Source organism: Microcaecilia unicolor, chromosome 12 (genome assembly GCF_901765095.1).
Source record: "Microcaecilia unicolor chromosome 12, aMicUni1.1, whole genome shotgun sequence".
Taxonomy (NCBI): Eukaryota; Metazoa; Chordata; class Amphibia; order Gymnophiona; family Siphonopidae; genus Microcaecilia; species Microcaecilia unicolor.
In genome coordinates, this window is record NC_044042.1 from 26,721,889 (window position 1) to 26,739,536 (window position 17,648).

General features: G+C 44.1%; 1 protein-coding gene across 1 annotated transcript; it reads left to right on the top strand.

Moving 5' to 3' along the window:
- The first annotated feature begins 603 nt into the window (after positions 1 to 603).
- On the top strand, positions 604 to 17,221 carry LOC115481311 (tubulin alpha chain, testis-specific-like). Its single transcript, XM_030220361.1, has 5 exons — positions 604 to 760; positions 8,610 to 8,832; positions 10,576 to 10,724; positions 11,562 to 12,242; positions 16,751 to 17,221. Exons 1-5 carry the CDS (start codon positions 758 to 760, stop codon positions 17,042 to 17,044), a joined length of 1,350 nt encoding a protein of 449 aa, XP_030076221.1. The 5' UTR covers positions 604 to 757; the 3' UTR covers positions 17,045 to 17,221.
- The last annotated feature ends 427 nt before the right edge of the window (positions 17,222 to 17,648 follow it).

The window sequence follows — 17,648 nt, forward strand, 5'->3', positions numbered from 1 at the left end:
CAGTAAGTTTACAGAGCCTGCTCAGGTTTCATCTGCTTGGGATAAGCATCATAAAATGTATTGAGCTTCTCTGGGATTTTGCCAGGTATTTGTGACCTGGATTGGCCACTATTGGAAACAGGATACTGGGCTTGATGGACCTTTTGGTCTGTCCCACTGTGGCAATACTTATGTACTCATCTGTTTGAGTGGATGTTTAGTACTTCTACATCCATGAACTAGTAAGATTAGTATGCTCTCTTCTCTAAAGAGGATGGCGATCATAACTTTAAACTGTTTTGTTCTTTCCTTTCCTGTCTCAGAAAACCAGCTCGATCAGGCTCAGTGACGACGACGCCAAAGAGAAAACACAGCCCACAATTGCCTCCGCCTAGGGGGAGGAATTTGAACTCCAACCCCTCAGGCCACTGCTGTGTGTCTATTCCCCCCTCCTCTCACCCCTTCCTGCCGACATTACAAATCGGCCAATAGTTGACCGCAGCCGAGGAAGCAGCAATTGCCAACCAATGGCAGTACCAGAGCGCAGCAGCTCTTATCTCTCTTGCCCAATTGACCTCGTGCAGGGGCTGTGACGTGTCTCGAGGCCCATATAAAGCGGGCCCGCGAAGACGGCTACTCCGATTTTGCTGTGTTGGCGGAGAGACCCGTAGCGCGTCTACAGTCAACGGAGCCCAGAGGAAAGCGCGCCAAGTAGTAAACCACAGTAGTCACATAAACACCTCCTTTTCTCTTTGTACGGAACCGTTCTGCCGTGATAATGGTGAGTACTAGCCGCCCGCTGAAATGGCGCCAAAGGCGCTGAGTCTGCGTTACAAGGTTTCGCCGTAGTTGTTGCTTGTCACATTGTTACCGAACGCGGGGAATAGAGTCGGGTGGTTACTTTGTAACACATGAGTGCTGGGAAAGTGGCTCGTAATAAGAGGCTGATTTTAAAAAGTGGACGTTAAGTGGGGCTTAACTTTTTTTTGTTCTTTGTTCTATGGGAGGGGTGGGAGGGTTGGGTAGTGAATTGCTAAACTTGTGGTTATTCTGCTGTCCTTCAGATTCTGAGCGCTGATTGGGTCTTGGGGAAGGTTGGGGATGGGGGTGGTGTATGGAGAAGCCTACGTACGTGTAATATGCGTTGTCCTATACGCTTAATGTATTAAATAAAAAACGGATTAAAGTTACGCGACCTAATGTATACTGCGTGCTAATTGTATTTGCCTCGTGTGTGTTTTTTTTATTATTTCTTGTGCCCAGGAGGGGAACTGGGCAATGCACGTGGGGGATTCCCGGCTTTTGCGATGGGATGGTAAAAACCCTGTCCCTGATGGTCAAGGATGCTAATATCTCGCCGGCCGTTCTCTGTTCAGTACCTAGTTTTAGTGGTTGTGGCCATATAAAAGTGGGTGTGGTAAGAATTTAAAAATACTGTTTGAACTTTCTCCAACTACTCGTTTAGTGCTCCCCCCTCTTTTTTTTTATCGCGGGGTGGTGATCGAAAGTGACTCTCTCCTTCTAAGGTCCGTTATTAAATATGGAGAGACGTCAAGCAGTGTTTTTTTGAAATGGTGGGTTTTCTTAAGGTTTCTGATGGGTCAAACAAAACAAACTCCGTCCTTGACTGCCTAGTTTCCGATGCGCTGCGTCGAGCAAAAAGTTGGTCGAGACACGGCCCACCCCATTTTTTTTTTGTCCTGCCTGTGCTCCATTTTCTGTGGGAGGTATTTGGGACTTGTAGTTTCTAGGAGGGGTCACAGATCACAATATCTCTGACGCACAGCGAGAGTGTATGGGAGGTATCGGTGTTCCAACTAGTCCCTGGAATTAATGGCTGCGCAGAACTCTGCTCTAGTCTTGAGAGAGAAGCTTGCTTGGTGATTTCACATGCAGGAAGTGAAGTGGTGGCGCTGAGTATCACAGCCTCGTTCTTTGCCAGATGTTTCAACATAAGCTGTTACGGGAAGGAATTTGGGCTGGAAAAATAACTTGCAGGGCCAGAAGAAAATCACGACATTTCTCGGCCTCTACAGTACCATAAAGCTGGTTTCTACTGGTGAAATTTGTACTGTTCAGTGTTTAGGTTTGAGCATGTACTGATAAATATTAAGAGTGACTAAGATGACTGATACCCAATGAAGCCTAATGTATTTGTATTAATAAAACACTGTGGATAAGTTAGTATTCTCTATTAATGTACTTCTCTTATGATTTCACATCCAAACTGTGCTGTAAACCTTAGGGGGCCCTTTTGGATGGCTCTGTCTTCTTAAAGGCTGTTGTGGTAACAGAAGCCTTTAAGCAAGAGGGTGCTGTCATGAAGGCCTAGTGATGTCCTGGACTTTCTCCAGTGAGCTGGACCTTCCTAGTCTGTTATCTTAAACCACCTGAGAGGCCTTTATTGGTGTAAGGCACATGTCAAATGTTCCTGTAGATGAATCCACTGGTTTTTCATAGAGCTTTCCATATCTGTAAAAAGCTGTACTCAGAGCCCAGATCGAATGTATTCCATTTCCTGGATACCCCATGGTTCTTTGGTTTCAGAACCAGTGAGCGTTTAGGGAGTGCCTGTGTCCCAGGCTCACATCCATTCCAGGTGCTGCTGCAGGGGTCCTAGTAAGTCAGATGTGGGCCATGAGGTTCATATAGTTTTCCTTAACAGAATAGATTTTCTATCCATGGGGTAAGGTGTTTTTTTTTTTAAACATTTTTCCAAACTAGCAAGTTTAGCAGTGTTCTAGAAGATGGTGGCATGACATAGCTGTAGACTTCCCAGGAGGCACCCAACACCACTCAGCAAACTGAGGAAGCCCTTCCACCAATCCTTTGAGTTCAAAATGGCCTAGATAACACTTTATTTCCAAAGGTTTTTGGGGATCTGTGCTGCCTTGTCATATTACCATTAAGATACAGAGTTGAATGTACAGTTAATCAATCTGGAAAAACTGCTGTAGTATTCCGACACCAGCCCGTATGCTCCCTGCTGGAGGTGGAAGACCATGAAAAGTTGGGTAAACTGACGAGATCACCTCTAAATGAAGCACTTTGGCACTGGAAGACAAGTCAGTATGGAAGCAGCAAGCATTCAGATTTAGCTAATATTTTCACTAGTAGCTAAAGGCAAATTAATTTTCAGTAGATATTTCCCTGCCCTGAAGCAGTGGGGGGTGGAGTGACTTGTTCAAGGAGCATCAGTGGAAGATAGTTTTTGAACCCTGGCTTCTCTAGTTTTTTATCCCACTGCTCTAACCAGTAGATTACTCCACGCCAGTTACCAATACCAATATGAGGCATACCTTTCAATTGAAAGGAAGCTCTGGGATGAGGGGGCATAGGATGAAAGTGAAAGGAGATAGACTGAAGTAATATGAGAAAAAATACTACTTCATGGAAAAAGGGTGGTGAATTAATGAAATGATCTCCCAGTGGAAGTGGTGGCAATGAAAACAGTATCTGAATTCAAGAGGGTTTGGGACAAGTACATAGGATCTCTTAAGAGACTGATAGGGAGAGAAGATGGCATGGATGGGCAGACCGGATAGGCCTACCTTTTTCTCTTTCTGTGAGAATTTTGATTAACACATGACAATTGCGTTCTCTAGGTATACCTAGATTCATTTATAGTTATCTGCATTGAACTTAAGGAATATTCAAGGTACATGTACTGTAATATATGGTTTTGAAACAGTCACGTTGAGACACTTAAGAAAATGTATAGCCAGAAGATTATGTAATATCTATAAGGAGCAAAGGCAGAAAGCTCATGTTAAGAGCTGCACAATTGTAGTTTAGTGTAAGCTGAAATCACAATTTTGGCTCCCTAAGACAAACCAAAAGACAATATTACAAAACTGAAATTGGACCAAATTACAAAGACACACACAAACTCTTCCAACTAGTGAATAAATTATTAGACACCACTCCAGTCACCAACAACAGCAAAGACACACCAGGAGCCGACGACTTGGCGAAGTACTTCAAGGAGAAAATCATACAACTGCAACTTAAAATACCTGCCAGCCCCATCGAATACACCACACTCCTAGACTGCCTAGACCCAGACCCAGGAGTTTACCCAGCAGACAGCATCTGGACTGAATTTACAATACTACCGGAAGATCTTCTCACAAACGCTTAAAAGATTCGCCAAATCTCACTGCAAATTAGATGTATGCCCAAATAACCTCATGAAGTCGGCCCCTCAACAATTTATAATGGACCTAACAAACAACATGAACTTTATGCTACAAAATGGACTCTTCCCAAGGGAGAAAGGCAATGTTGTACTCACCCCTATATCAAAGGATGCAAAGAAAAATGCTAATGAACTAACGAACTATAGACCAGTAGCATCCATTCCCTTAATTACCAAAATAACAGAAGGTATGGTGACTAATCAACTCACAGATTATCTAAACAAGTTCTCAATATTACACGATTCCCAGTCAGGATTTCGTTCTAATCACAGCACTGAAACCGTACTAGTCACGCTCATGACCAAACTCAAACAATTGATAGCAAACGGCAATAACATTCTACTGTTACAATTTGATATGTAAAGCGCATTTGACATGGTTGACCATGGAATTTTATTACACATCCTCAAATACTTCAGAATCGGAGGCAATGTTCTCAACTGGTTCTCAAGGGGTTCCTAACCACACGCTCATATCAAGTGACATCAAATTCGACTACATCTGCTACATGGACACCTGAATGCAGAGTTCCACAGGGATCACCCCTCTCACCGACCATATTCAACCTAATGATGACACCCTTGGCCAAACTACTATCGAATCAGAACCGAAACCCACATATATATGCTGATGATGTAACAATCTTTATCCCATTCAAAGAAGATCCAAGGGAAATCTCCAATGAAATCAAGCAAAGCCTACATATCATGAATTCCTGGGCAGATGCATTTCAGCTGAAACTTAATGCAGAGAAACCCCAATGCCTGGTACTCACCTCGCAATACAACAAGAATAAATTTACCTCCATCAACACACCTAAACTAAATTTACCAGTTTCGGACACCCTAAAAATTCTTGGCGTTACTATTGATCGACACCTAATACTTGAGAATCATGCGAAAAACATAACTAAAAAGATGTTTCATTCAATGTGGAAACTAAAAAGAGTTAGACCATTTTTTCCAAGGACTGTCTTCCGCAATCTGGTACAATCATTGGTACTCAGTCATCTGGACTATTGTAACTCACTCTACGCTGGCTGCAAAGAGCAAATACTCAAAACTCCAGACAGCCCAGAACACGGCAGCCAGACTAATATTCGGCACATCAAAATACGAAAGCGCAAAACCCCTACGAGAAACTACACTGGCTCCCACTAAAAGAACGAATCACGTTCAAACTTTGCACCCTAGTCCATAAAATCATCCATGGCAACGCCCCAGCCTACATGTCAGACCTAATAGAACTACCACCCAGGAACGCAAAAAAATCTTCTCGCACGCTCAATCTTCATCCTCCCAAGTGTAAAGGTCTGAAATACAAATCAATGCACGAATCTACCTTTTCCTATATGAGCACGCAGCTCGAACGCTTTGCCACGTAACCTGAATTGACCAATTTCCGTAAACTATTGAAAACCTATCTCCAAGATATATTGCAAAGATCAACATGTGTAACCGTATAATCTTTAAAATATCCAGAAATGTCTTATAATGTCTTTGCTTTAACACTATCATGTATTTCACCACCATGTAACACAAAACCCTCTGTAAACCAAATGTATATTCTCTTCTATTTCCAGTAGCCATGATAAATTGTAAGCCGCATTGAGTTTCAAAGAGGTGGGATACAAATGCAATAAATAAAATTACTAAATAATGCAGTAAGCAAGTAGCTTTCAAAAGTATGTCATTAAAAACCGTGCACAATGTTGTAGTAATACTGCTATTTGCTGCATTGAAGAGTACAATATCTCCCTTTGGTGTGTGAGTGGTGGTTGGCACAGGAAGGGATGCTTTTAAAATAGCCTGCTGTTTTCCACCCCTGGCCTCAGAAGTGCCCAATCTCCTATTAAAGTATGCAGTTTATATTGGGACTAGGGGCCCAATATTCAGAAAATGCTGAGCTCCTAAATGTATGCCCTAAGCTAGCCTCTTGTGCCCTATTTTCAGCTAGACTTAGCATAACCTTTCAGCTGAAAATTCATCTCAATTAGGAGCTTATGTTATCTGACTGCAGACAGTGCATCATGGGTTACACCATCTACGGCCAGTTTGCTAAATTAGGGATATTTTTTTTCCTTGGAAGTGTAGACAGCAAAAAAAACCTTATTTTGCATATTGACCATGTATGGTGCATACCATGTGGGGTTAGGAGCTACCATTATGGAATACTAGTAAAAAGGGCCCGTTTCTGACACAAATGAAACGGGTGCTAGCAAGGTTTTCCTCAGAGTGTGTATGTTTGAGAGAGTGTAAGTGAGAGTGACTGTGTGTGAGAGAGAAAGTGAATGTCCGAGTGTGTGTGTGTGAGAGAAAGAGAGTGAGTCTGGGTGCGAGTGTGTCTGTGAGAGAGAGTGTGTGTGAGAATGAGTGTGTGCAAGTGCGTACGTGAGACAGTGTGAGAGAGAGAAAGAGAGAGAGAGTGTGTGTTTCACACAGATACAGTGTGTGCGAGAGAGAGAGTGTGTGTGAGACACAGACTCTCTGTGAGACTGAGTGTATGAGACCAAGAGAGTGTGTGAGTGACTGTGTGACACATAGAGAGTGAATGTGATACAGTGTGTGAGAGTGAGAGAGAGAAAGACATTGACTGTGAGAGAGAGAGAGTGTGTGTGTGACAGAGATGCCCCCCTCCCTCCCTCTCTCTGGTGTCAGGCCCCCCCTCTCTCTGGTGCCTGAGCGTTACTGTGTGTGTGAGAGAGAGAGTGTGTGTGAGACACAGACTCTGTGAGACTGAGTGTATGAGACCAAGAGAGTGTGTGAGTGACTGTGTGACACATAGAGAGTGAATGTGATACAGTGTGAGACATAGAGTGTGTGAGAGTGAGAGAGAGAAAGACATTGATTGTCAGAGAGAGAGAGTGTGTGTGACAGAGATACGGCCCCCCCCTCCCTCCCTCTCTCTGGTGTCAGGCCCCTCCCCCTCTCTCTGGTGTCTGAGCGTTACTGTGCAGGACGCTGAGCTCTGGCTGTGCTTCAAGGAACTGACCAATCCTATTTAATAGAATGCACCTCCAACATTCTGAAGCTGAGAAACCTCGTGTGGTTGGTCACTTCTGCTTGTGACGAACCCGGAAGTACGTGATGTCAATTCAGGAGATGGATACAGAGAGCAGGAATGCCTCAGCCATGCAGTCAGCTTCAGAATGTTGGAGGTGCGTTTTATTATATAGGATGGTGACAGAGGCAGGGGTGAGTGGTATTACTCCTGCTGTCTGTTGTGTTTATTTAATATACACAATCTATATATAATCTTAGATTGTGAAGCCATTAGGTACAGTGCAAAGTACTTGTAGAAGAAATTGTAAATGACACAGTCGCCTTGGGGATCACTTGTGGTATATCGTGCTGAAAAAAAGAGCCTAATATCAATGTGGGGGAGGGGTGAGGCTTCCTAAGGTGCCCACTATTCTAGCACTGGCTCCAGGGTTGTGATCTGCTAACTTGAGAACTATTTGAGGTGTTGGGGGACCTCTCTGGGTTAGATCAGATTGGGGAGGATCGGGTAGATATCTTTGGGGTTGGTGTAGGGCAGGGGGATTGCAGCAAAAAGGAAAAAAAAAAGGCATGACCTCAAAATGACAAGAATGAGCTAACCCTTCTATGTTGCTTCAGAATTCAAGTTCTGCATTGCACTTGGCAGTTTTCTGCTTCTGGGAGAAATAGCTTCAGTTAGAATAGTTGATGAAATTAGCATTGATTTTCATGTGCTGGTGTCTTAACTAAGGTTTTTGTGTAGGGATAGCTCCTGTACAAAAATGACAAATATTATGCCAACTGTACTTGCTAGATTTTTGCATCAGCCCCAAGGTTAGCAGTTAAAACTCTGCCTCATTTTTCTGGCCCCACCTGGCAGTGGCTAAAAGTTGCCTCAGACAGGAAGTGGTTGCTTGGTGTAATCCTACCTTCATAGGCTTTGCATAATCTTGTAACTGCTAACACATAGCTAAAGCTCATTTTCAGTGTGGGTGATCTTTTAACACATCCATATTATATATGAAATTATAAAAACCTGAAACAATACCCTTGTTTCTGGGTAAAATGTTTACTTTATCTTAAAATGTAGAGAATTTGTGATTTCAGTAATGTGGTGCAGTCATTCTGGGGTTCCCATTTAATTGCCATGCTTTAAGGGGTACAGCATTTGGAGTTTTGTTTAAGGTAGTACTGACTCGTGGGGGTAGATTATTCTGTGCAAAGTGTTTTGTTACAGGTTGCTTTTTTTTTCTTAACTTAAAACTTGCCACTGTCTTTCATATCAGAATGTAAGTTGAGTGCTATCATTGGAAGTTAACCTTGATTTGTCCTGTCCTTTGCTTTTGTTTTCTGAAATGCCAGAGCTAATTGAAATCCTGATGTGAACATGGAAGTGGGCTGGAGATTTTGTGAGATTTACTTTTTTTTTTTTTTTTCCTTCTTTCCTTCACAGCGTGAGTGCATCTCTGTCCACGTGGGCCAGGCTGGTGTTCAAATTGGCAATGCATGCTGGGAACTTTACTGCCTGGAGCATGGTATCCAGCCAGATGGTAACATGCCAAGTGACAAGACAATTGGTGGTGGGGATGACTCCTTCAATACCTTCTTCAGTGAGACAGGAGCAGGGAAACACGTACCCCGTGCAGTGTTTGTGGACCTGGAGCCTGCTGTGATTGGTAATACCAAGCTTTCTGTGCCTATGTATCTGTAAAAGCCCGTTATTAAAACTGCATTAGCATTTTCGTGCATGCTAATTGCAGTAAATGACTTAAAATGGAACACACCATTTTGGAGGAGGGATGCTAACATGGAAGATAACTGAAAGCAGTTAAATTCCAAGATTGTAGCTAACTGCATTGTGCTCTGGTCCATTAATTCTTAACCTTTTCCTCTGTGCCATTAACATAACTACAATACCTTGGCTAACTTGACTAAAGTAGGGGGCTTTAATATGTTCTGTAAGTAGGTCTTTAATAATTGGGTAGCACCATGTTTATCCAAAGATGTGTGAATTTTGGTATGTATGTTGATTGCTAGAAGGGCATACCAGGTTTAATTTTCTCTGACCTGACTGGGTTTACCCCAGGAGGCAGATGGGCAGATTATACCAACTCTATTGTATGCTCTACATCCATCAAGGAGGAGGGAGAAGGTGATGCTGTATAGGGATGTGAAGGGTGACCTGGGATGGTGGTGGGGTTTTTTTTTTTTTTTTTTTAGGGCAGTAATGGATTAGGAGGGGATTTTACCAAGAATTTGGCAAAGCTATGGTAGAGAAGTTTGAGGGTATTGTAGTTGGACATACAAGGTTCTTTCTCTTCACCTCTTGTCTGTTCTTTTAGTGGCTTTAGCTGGAGGGATAAAAGTGGGTTATCTTGAGAGTATTTGCTGCCAATATGCTGTGTTTCCCAACAGCTTCGGTCGCTGCTGGTTCTGTGGAACGAAGTAGAGAGGGTAGCGAGTATCGGAGTTATGAACAAAATGGAAGTGCTTAATATTAACAGAAAGATGAGGTGTTATGATTTCTCCCCTTGCCCACTTAGTGTGACTGCACTCAAATTGGAGTTTATTCAAACTTTATGGCTATAATTGGCATGACACAAAGCAGCATTTTCCCATCATGCCAACCACAAGCAGTTATATCATGCAGTTAGTCCAGAGAGGTTTTACTTTGGCTGCAACTGACATTCATTATTAATACATGATTTAAAACAGCAATATTGCTAATAAACATCTTGCTAGTTTCAGCCTTAAGATGTCGTCCTTTTCCCCTGTTATGTACATTGCCTGTACTCCTAGCATACGATAATGATTGTGATATAAAATATGTTCTTGAGCCTTTTTTTTTTTTTTTTTTTTTTTCTGGGATAATTATGGAAAAATTAGGGGAAATGACACAGGGTGGGAGGGCTGCTTCTCAGGCAGGAGGAGGGGCTGTTTCTTTTCAGGGTCCAGGCCAGTTTCAGCTGAAACTGTACAGCAAATTTCAACTACAGATTGTTTTGGCCAAAAACAAAACTGATTTTTGCTTGCTTAACATTATTGGGCCAGTGCAGTTCATGTAGGGCATTAAAAAAAAAATACATTTCTTTACAGGTTGTGAATAGTCTAGCTGATGGACCAATACATTAATAATAAGTGTGGATTTTCCAGGCCACAGGGTTGGCTTTAGCACTCTAGTAGCCACGTTATTGCAGAACTTCAAAAGAGCAAAGGAAACTCGCTCCCCAAGATACTGATGTTCCATGGACCCCATTTAATGTTTGTTTTTTTCCCCCCGCTGTTAGCTGCATATGACTATTCTGGGATGGGTGTATGCAACCTAATTCAGCATTTTATTGGTTTAAAAAGTACATAGTTTTTTTGCTCTTGTGATGTGTAGTGGAAGGTGAATCACTGGGAAACCTTTCCTCTCCTAGATGAAGTGCGGAGTGGGACGTACAGACAGCTTTTTCACCCTGAGCAACTGATCACAGGCAAAGAAGATGCTGCAAACAACTATGCTCGTGGCCATTACACTGTTGGCAAAGAAATCATTGACCTGGTCCTGGAACGTGTTAGGAAGTTGGTGAGTTTATCCACTAGTGTTCTTCTTGGAATGCAAAGGTTAGTCTGTATAGCAGACTTATCTCCAGCCTTGAGTTTTGGAAGAAGAATTAGTCCCTTTTAGAAATGCGGACAGATCTGTTTTGTAGTTTTGATAGCTGATCAGAGTTTGTGCTGTTTTGTCACCAAAGCATTGCAGCCTGAGGAACATAAAGGGTAGGAACTGAACCTGGCTCCCATATATCAAAGTATGATAGATTTTGGTTTTTTTTTGTCCAGTCGTTGGTGGGATGGGGAGACCTTTCTGTTAGCGGCACCACACTTCATTTTCAGCTGTTTTTCTTGTTTTCAGCATGCTCCTACCCCTATCTAGCTCGGCCATCACAGCAGTACTTGGGGGGGTGGGGGGGAGCCTACTGAGACTTACTCCTTTCAGAAATGGATGCATCAGCTCTCTGAATGGGGCCGACCCAGAGGTTGATATTTTCTCCCTCTACTCTTATTCCTGCTGGTCTGAGAGCTCAGTTGAGTCTAGTGACTTGTGCTACTTATATAGCAGAACTGCTACTGAGCAGCGGGTTAACCTGCACACTAAGTTCAGTAACGCCAGCAGCCTGCAGCTAAATTAATTTTGGTGGTCAGAAATTGAATTGAAGTCTAGTGTGTAGTCACTCCAAATGTGTTGTTTACAAAACACTTCTTCAAGGTGCTCTGGTTAGCTAATGTGCTGGGAAATGGTGGGTGGGGGAGTCTGCAAGAGTGTGGTGAATTGAATCCCAGGAAAACCTTCTGACCCAGTTGTGCAGTTTTTGTGTGTGTATTTGCATGCTAGTTATTTTTGTCTCTTGTGGTTTTGCAGTCTGACCAGTGCACAGGCCTTCAAGGCTTTCTCATTTTCCACAGCTTTGGAGGTGGTACTGGTTCTGGGTTCACCTCTCTGCTGATGGAGCGCCTCTCTGTGGACTATGGTAAGAAATCAAAGCTGGAGTTTGCCATATATCCTGCACCCCAAGTCTCCACTGCTGTGGTAGAGCCCTACAATTCTATTCTCACCACCCACACCACTCTGGAGCATTCAGACTGTGCATTCATGGTGGACAATGAGGCTATCTATGATATCTGCCGAAGAAACCTGGACATTGAACGCCCTACCTATACCAACCTGAACCGTCTGATTGGCCAGATTGTGTCCTCGATCACTGCCTCGCTTCGCTTTGATGGGGCCCTGAACGTGGATCTGACAGAGTTCCAAACTAACCTGGTGCCTTACCCCCGTATCCACTTCCCACTGGTTACCTACTCTCCCATCATCTCGGCAGAGAAAGCCTACCATGAACAACTCTCAGTCTCGGAGATAACCAACGCCTGCTTTGAGCCTGCCAATCAGATGGTGAAGTGTGACCCACGGCATGGCAAGTACATGGCCTGCTGCATGCTGTATCGTGGAGATGTTGTGCCCAAGGATGTCAATGCTGCTATTGCTGCCATTAAAACCAAGCGCACCATACAGTTCGTGGACTGGTGCCCAACGGGTTTCAAGGCAAGTTGCAACATTTTTATTTTTTTCTTATATATTGACCTGCAAATCTATAGAATTAGTATACATTCAGGTACAGTAAATATTTTTCTGTCCTTGGAGGTCTTACAATTTGAGCGTGAGGCAATGGAGAGTTAAGGGACTTGGCTTGGAGCTGCAGTGGGATTTGAACCAGGCTCTGCAGATTCACAGCCCACCCACAAATACATGAAGCCCTCGAGTTATTGTAATTGGAAATTTGCTGTGGCAATCACTGTCTAGGTTTGGTCCCGGGGTCCAGTTCAGAGGCAGTGAGTTCGTAGAGGCAGTAGGTTCCCAAAGAATACACAATCCGTATGAGTTTGGATATATATAAAGTATATTATATTTCCAGATATGTATAGGCTCACAGCAAATGGTACAGGCTGTCTCTGGGTGTGTGTTTAGAGAGAAAGGATAGGGTGTTTGTTCAGAGGAAGAGAGAAGCCTTGGGGTTGTGCTGCAAAAGGTATATATGTGTGCAGAGAGAAAGGAAGAGAAGGCTTGGGGAAGAAAGGGGAGCCGGAGCTCTGGTGGCTGGAGATGGGTAGGTGCAGGGGGAGAGACAGAAGTGGTGCAAGCAGAGCCCTGTGCTCTGCTTGCCGAGAGACCAAGCCTCGTGCCTTGGGTGGGGATAACCCAATATGCCACCCCTTACCCGTCTTGGAGAATGGACAGTGCATATGGGATGCAGGCATTTTGGAGGTTAAGGCATGCCCGTTATAAAAAGCTCAAATTAACCTGCTAGACTACAGTGGCTCCAAAGTAGATGATGGGACTGTTTAAAAAAAAAAAAATTACCATGCCAGATTAAATGCTGGGAAGAAAGTTTAAAAAAATGTTCAGATGGTAAGGAAAGTAGTGTGTGTGTGTGTATAGCTGCCTTATAGGGGTGCCCTTAACTTCATATCTGCCATACGTGTGGATTTTCACTTAAAGCAGTGTGAACACCATAGTTAAGCCCATGAGAGAGGGGAGGGAGTGGGAAAGGAGAGGAAGGCTCTAGTGGCTGGATTCAGACACCATGATGGCAGGGTTTTGGAAAGAACCTTGGTAATATTCTTGGTCCAGATCCCAGACCAGGTCCAGATTTTGATCTGGAAGCACAAAGGAGCAGGGGCAAAGTGACCCACCTGCAAAATATTTGATTTTTTTTCCCCTAATTTCTTATTGCTGATGAGCAGTTCAGACTCTTCGAGATCGCTTCCCTTTGGTACAGTATTTGTTTAGTAATACATTGTGCCACAACATTTAGCCATGCTACATTAACTGATTTAGAGTGGAGGACGCTGGCTCGGGGGGTTATGATGTCCAGAATCAACTTTGTTTTTGCAACATCTTGGGGCATAAGTTAGTTTGCAGCTGCACAGATGTCAGGGTTCATATACCATAAGTAGCCCCACATCAGAAGGTACCCTATGTGCTAAGTTTTGGGCTAGTCCTGATCTCTACCATTTCCTCTTGGGGCTTTGTCTTTTCCTGAAGTCCATTTCAGACTTTTTTTTTTCGTTCTTTTTCCTCTCTTCTGCCTGTACATCTCTCAGAAATTGATCCTTGGTTTTTTTTTTTTTTTTTCCAGCGTTTTATCCCCTTTCTCTCACCTTTTTACCTACCTAGAGAGATCCACCCACTTTCAAATTTTCATTCCTCTTCCTTTCTTTCCCTTTTGGTCATCAGTCTCTGTTTTTTCACCTTACTGGCTCTAATTTTCCTACTCCCACTTTGTCCTCCCATTGACCACATCACATGTCTCATTCCTTCCCCAGCCTACTGTTCCCTTTGTACTTGTACCTTCCTTTGCCCCTCCTCTCCTATTCCCCCCCCCCCCCCCCATTTTAATCCTTTCACCTTCTTCAAAGACCTCACCCTTTATGTGGCTCTGTCTCTTTCAACTTAACACCTCCCCCAAACCCCAGATTTTTCAAAACCTCTCCTCCCCATTTTCCTGCACTATCTTGCAGAAGTGCACAGCAGGTTTTGGAAGTCTGATAGCACAGGGTCAGGAGCAAAGGAACATGTCGTTTCCCCCCCCCCCCCCCCCCCCCCAACTTTGAAGGGATGAGGTAGGTTTTTGGTGCCATTGGGTGCCCTGAACCAGTTCTCACTGGCTGCCCTGATCCTGTTCTTCTCACTCTTGATCTTGAAAATCAAAGGATTTATTGTTTTGTACTTTTGACTGTCTGCTGACTAGCAACTCCATTCTCTATGCAGTTCTAATGTGTGGGCGGTGTACTTTTATTGAAACATGGGAGAGCACAGTCTTTCCAGTCTTGATGCCTTACTCTGACCTAAAGCCAAATTGCTTTCCCAACATTTCCCAGTCCTGTATGCATGTGGGACAGAGCATGAGGACACTTCCTGCCTGTCTTTTTTGTTCCCTGGTCTATATTCCTCATCCTGCTCATATCAGATCAATATTGCTTGCCTTTCCTAGGGCCAGTGCAAGAATTTCTAGTGACCCCTTGCATCTGTGCTCTTGCCCCCCTCCCCAGTGGCAACAGAATGCCTTGTGTTTTGGGGGGAGACAAGCTGCACCATTTGTACATATATGTTAAGCGAATATTAGCACTTAATGCATGTTGTGTGAATTATATATACTAATTTGCTATCTTACAACTTATGTGCTAACCAACTTATGCATGTAAGTGTAAGAGGTGTACACGTGGACTGGGCTCCCAGTTATGTAAATTACACAGAATAATGTATGATTTAGTATATTAGTGCCAAATCCTGTTAACATCTGGTATGGATCAAAGAATCCAAAATATTAAATATATTGGTTAGTCTTCACTGTATTCTGAAAGTACTGCTAACTGAAGTTCTTTAGTACTTATTACAACAGAACTGATGAGGTCAGTTCCCAAGTGGAGCCTGGTTGAACTAAGCTGAGGGGTACAGAATAGGGGGAAAACATCCCTGAGTGATTGTGGATGAAAGTTTGTGGTGCCAGAACACAGCTCCAGTTAAACTGGAAACCAAAAAAATTGCAGGAAACTCTGGATTGAGATCAAAGCATGTTCACAGCAATGGTCTATATGGGGGTGTGGGGGGGGGGGGGGGGAATGAAAACATTGGCACCGAGAGTTGAGTGGCTGATTTCTGTGTTCTGAACATATGGATAGCTCAGAACAGGGGCGTATCTGGACTCCGGCGGTAGGGGGGGCCAGAGCCAGAGGGAGGGGGCACATTTTAGCCCCCCGCCACCGCCGAGCCCCCACCGCCACCAATGACTCTCTCCACCCCCCTCCCGCCGCCAACCCTCCCCCGCTGCTGTTCTTACTTTTGCTGGCGGGGGACCCCAACCCCCGCCAGCCGAGGTCTGCTTCCACCTGCCGCTGCCGTAAAAACATCTTCTTCAGCCGGCGGGGGACCCCAAACCCCCGCCAGCCGCCCCGCGGTGTTTAAAATTCATCTTCGGCCTCCGTGGCCGTGCTGCTGTGATAGGCGCTGTTGAAATCCACTTCGGAGTCTGACGTCGCAGCACGTACAACGACGTCAGACTCCGAAGTGGATTTCAACAGCGCCTATCACAGCAGCACGGCCACGGAGGCCGAAGATGAATTTTAAACACCGCGGGGCGGCTGGCGGGGGTTGGGGTCCCCCGCCGGCTGAAGAAGATGTTTTTACGGCAGCGGCAGGTGGAAGCACACCTCGGCTGGCGGGGGTTGGGGTCCCCCGCCAGCAAAAGTAAGAACGGCAGCGGGGGAGAGTTGATGGCGGTAGGGGGGTCCAGGGCAAAATCTGCGGGGGCCCAGGCCCCTGAGGCCCCACGCAGATACGCCCCTGGCTCAGAAGCATGGGGCAGATCTCCTGGCTTGTGTATTCTGATCTGGTTTTACTGGGTGATGACAAAATGCCTAACATCCTTTTTTTTTTTTTTCCCCTGGATGTATCTACATGGAGGTCACCTTGATAGTTGGCAGACTAAATAGGCATAAAGAACCAACTTTGTTTTATTTGAATAAGGTTTTATTGAAAAGAACCAACTCTTAAGAGCATGGAGCATGCACAGATTGAATCATCCTTGTACTGCAGTGAGGGGAATTTATTAGTGTGATTTAACACCTTATTTAGCCAACAATGGATATTAGATTCATCACTAAGTGTTCTGTGTTGGTGTTTCCCTAGTCTGGTCCTGGAGTACCCCTTGCCAGTCAGGTTTTCAGGATATCTACAATGAATATGCATAAAAAATTTGCATATAGTGGAGGCAGTGTATGCAAATCTAAGTTCATGCATAATCATTGTATCCTGAAAACCTGACTGGTATTCCAGGTCCATGTAGCATATTAACCTGTTTGACCAACTTTTTGATTTTTTTTTTTTTTTTTTTTGCACAAAACTTTTAAGTCTCTGTACCTTGCTCGCAGTGACTTAAAAAGGTTCTGACAAGCTTATGCTAGGAATGTGAATTGATAATATGTATGTTCAATGAAACCCAGACACAAGGGGACGAGTAAGGCTAGCACTGATGCTCTTGCTTTTTGTTTCAGGTGGGTATTAATTACCAGCCGCCAACAGCTGTCCCTGGTGGGGATCTGGCCAAAGTACAGCGGGCTGTGTGTATGCTTAGCAACACCACAGCCATAGCAGAGGCTTGGGCACGTCTGGACCATAAGTTCGACTTGATGTACGCCAAGCGTGCCTTTGTACACTGGTATGTGGGGGAGGGAATGGAAGAAGGAGAGTTCTCAGAGGCCCGGGAAGACCTGGCAGCACTTGAGAAGGATTATGAAGAAGTGGGCACAGACTCTGTGGATGGGGAAGAAGAAGGTGAGGAGTACTGAGTGACCAAAGGCAAAATCGGTCGTTTTGTATACTGTCTTATTAAATCATGTAAATGGGAAGCATACTCTTAATGGCTGTGAATGTACAGGCAAGATAACACATCTTGACAAGTTATGTTCTGCTTGGAATAAAACCTAGTTTTATGTTCATTCCATAAACGCTTAGTGTCATCGTCACTGCTGTCTGCTAACCTGATTGTGTACCATTTAATGACACGAAATTAAAGATGTACAGGTTGAGCCTGACCAGGTTGCATGATCAATCTGTCCTCTGCTTAACAGTGCCTATTTTCATACATCAGGAAAGAGTATGATCCTGCATAAGAGTATTTATTCTTCCAATGAGCAAACTAGATTGAAAGATGTTATACTAGATAGGTTGGGTCTGAGCATGTCCTTTTTGTACACTTGCTAGGAAAGTTCTGTGGACAATTTTCCAACACATGTTTTTAGAAGTGGACTTTTAAGAAACATGTACCTCATAAGCTGGTTTCTTTACAACATTCTATCTTGAGACCAAACGCTATTACCCAGGGTATCGACAAGTGTCCCTTTCTGTGTCTGAATCTCAAGAGGCCATGATGCTATGGGCATCTTAATTCAC